This window comes from Merops nubicus, unplaced genomic scaffold (assembly GCF_000691845.1).
Source record: "Merops nubicus isolate BGI_N331 unplaced genomic scaffold, ASM69184v1 scaffold16586, whole genome shotgun sequence".
Lineage (NCBI taxonomy): Eukaryota > Metazoa > Chordata > Aves > Coraciiformes > Meropidae > Merops > Merops nubicus.
Window position 1 is genome coordinate 29,698 of NW_008617092.1, and position 3,098 is coordinate 32,795.

At 40.7% G+C, this 3,098-nt stretch overlaps 1 protein-coding gene across 1 annotated transcript in view; it reads right to left on the reverse strand.

Moving 5' to 3' along the window:
• Window positions 1-750, reverse strand: part of BAMBI (BMP and activin membrane-bound inhibitor) — a 1,547-nt gene extending 797 nt beyond the window's left edge. Inside the window, exons 1-2 of the mRNA XM_008943039.1 lie at window positions 465-750; window positions 1-20 (exon numbers count right to left, since the gene is read on the reverse strand). The exon at window positions 1-20 is cut by the window's left edge and continues 797 nt beyond it. Of these exons, the coding sequence (XP_008941287.1) occupies window positions 1-20; window positions 465-705 (261 nt within the window). The 5' untranslated portion in view covers window positions 706-750. The remainder of the gene's footprint in view (window positions 21-464) is intronic.
• Between the last annotated feature and the right edge of the window lie 2,348 nt (window positions 751-3,098).

Here is a 3,098-nt window from a genome sequence, read left to right on the forward strand (position 1 = left end):
TTGATATCTATTCCCTTGTCCTGCAAAAAGGAAAAATGTGAAGTTTATTTCAGTATCAACAACTAGCTTACATATAAGCAGCTCCCTTAAAACACCACACTGACAAGTTTAAGAAGCCACAGCTACAGACTCTGCAGTGCCTGCAGATAATACTCCTAATAAAGAAAAAGAGGATTTTCTAAAGCTGTCTATAACATGGAATTTCTTAGTCTGACAGCTGATTTCACTAGGAATGCTAGTGCCATTGCTTCTTAGAAGCAATGTCGTTGGCAAGACAGACCTGTAATATTAAAGCAGACAAAAAAAAGCTACTCAGCTGAGATGCTCTCCTGCATCCAGCCACCTGCTTCTCCCTCTGGTGTCTCTACTTACATTAACAACTAAATCAATAACAGACATAAAAGGTTTTGAGTAACACCAGCCTGATGGCCAGAAGAGATTTCACTGAATCTTCCTTGCCCTACCTGAAGTATCGCCCCTGGAAGGAGACAAAACATCATGTAGTCCTCTGTAATTGCACATATCTTCATGACAGCATTCCAATGTGGACATGGTGGTGGTGCCAGAGTGGTTTTGTGCTTGTTTGGCTTGGCAGATATCAGCTGTGCTCGCAATAGAGTCCAAGCAGCCATGAGTAAGTGGGGAATGTGTATTCTGAGGATCAAGCAGTCTGGAGAAGCAGGCGCTGAGCTCAGATTTGCACATATAGCCAGTTGCAACACAGTGTGCAGCATCACAGTAGCATCTGATTTCACCTAAAAAATAGAAATTGTGCAAGAAAGGTGAGAATTTGATCCTTTAAGGACTCCTCACTAGGTATGCTTATTAGCTACAAGCATCACAACTAAACTCGGTGCCAGTTTTGGGGGACTATCCTAGACGGCAATTCCACAAGATCAAGGGTTGTTTCCTTCTCCTCACTGTACAGTGCCTACCTCATAACCTTAATCCCTGCAAATGCCTTGGAGCACTTGTTTTAATTACTAGCACTATGGCCCTTTGAATTAAAGCAAGAACATTTCACTGAAACGAGGACTGGGGGAGGACAGGGGGGCAAGGAAGGTCACAGTGGCTTTCTCCCCCCCCCCCAAGGTAAATAGCTAACAAAGACCATTTTATAGCTGCTTCCACTCGCTGTCAGCAGTTGCATGGAACCACATTTTTAAAAGAAATCTGAGTTTCAAAAGCAATACACACCTCCAATACTTTAAGTAAGTCACATCTACATTTTAAGCCATTACTACAGGAACAGCAGTCTATTTCTATAAAGGTAACACTTGTTTTAACTAGGTATAAGCACAAAACAAAAATACTAGATGTAAATATTTGTGTGACAAATGAAAAAAAAAAAGTCGGAACTGATTGTTTATTACCTCTCAATACTGTGCCAAAATTCAAAAGGTTTAACTAACACCTTATAAAGCTATTGGCTAGAATCATTACCAACTAAGTCTACCAGTCAGGAAGGTTTTTACTATGTGAAACTGGGCAACTATTGCAATTTCTCCAGGAAGAGAGAAATTCTTTAAGTAGCCACTCATGCAAAGAGGCTTTTTTATCATTATTATAAAAAAGAAACAGTGCAGTTTATAACACCAGAGCCAACGTCTCTAAACTCAAGTGTGAAGTTAATAAATGGGGTGAAATTCTGAGGCTAAAAGCTTCTCCTTGCCCCTCCTCAACTCTGCACGCAATCCAACATGCGGTCAAAAGGGGAAACACTTATGCAGAAAATCCTCTACCAACTCTACGAAAAAAATCTCTCGGGAAACCTCAAAAATTTCTGAAGGAAGCGATAAAAAAAGCTCCCTTCATAAACCTCTTCATTTTGTGCTCTCCAAACTGCTCTGGTACAAATTATACATGCCCTGTGCTGTATGGAAAACTCTTTCTAGCCAAGTCGCAACTCAAACAATTCTACGTGCCACCAATCCAAGGTTCAGGAGGAAGCCAGATTTTGAAGCCATTCTTCAAAGAGTGGACTTAAAGCTACTTCAAATGTGTCTAGTGTTCTTGCCATCACAGTGGCACCAAGGCTTTCAAAGCCAACTGAATTGTCATTTGTCTCCCTTCTACAGCCTGCACTTCAAAACTCAACCTTCAAGCTTTCCTGCTGCTAACGCTTCTTATGATGCTTCCTACCACCTCTTACCTAAAAATTATTCTGAAATGTGTTAAAAATCATCCAAATCAAGTTAGCTTCTCCTCTTCAGCCTACATTAACACTTTCCCCAAAATGCTACTGCAGGCTCCAGGCCTTGAAGTTCCCGCTGCTCTTTAATAACCCTGCTTAATAGAAGCCAAATGATGGAAGTGTCTCACTGTCTCCAGCCCGATTCCCTCGGGCTTTTAGGCCAAGTAACCTAATTTTTTGTTAATTCACAACTACTGTCATCTAGCGGGCTATGGAAAAAAGAGTCAATCCTTTTCTAAGCATCCTATGTGAGGTCATACTCCTAACCCCCACACCCTCCCCCCAAAAATATATTTTTCATCACTTTTTCACTGTTTTATAGTTATAAATAAAATGCAAACAAGGAGCTACACCAGAGCTGACAGTCCTTTCATGAGTCTCAGCATAGCACAGGAAGAAAATGAAACTACACGCATTCTTCCATTTTAACTGCTTATACAACGACGCTTAAAATTCTACGTTTTATTGACCTAAGACAATCTTATAAACAAAACCTGACAGGCTAGTCATCAGGTTAATTCAACTGCTTTTTAATTAAAGCCACGTTTTCAACGAAACAGAATGGACTTTGTATTAGTGTATTAAAGCTGTATTTCTGTCAATTCATAGTTTCTTCCTGCGCCACGCAAAAGGCCAGAAAGGGTATTTAGTATTTTGAAACCGTGAACAATGCCCTTCTGTTCCCTCCTCTTTCTTGTTACTGTATGTAGCTATTAAAGAAAAATGTCTGGTTTTAGTCAAGATGGCTACAGGAGGGACTGCAGGCTTCTCTTAAACCTTTTGAAGTCAACAGCAGCCAGAAGTCTGTGATCTCCTAATTATATCATTATCAGGCACATAGTTTCAGTATCTGCGACTTCACATCACTCAGTCACTCCCTGCTCTGCCCGCTTTGATGGGGCCA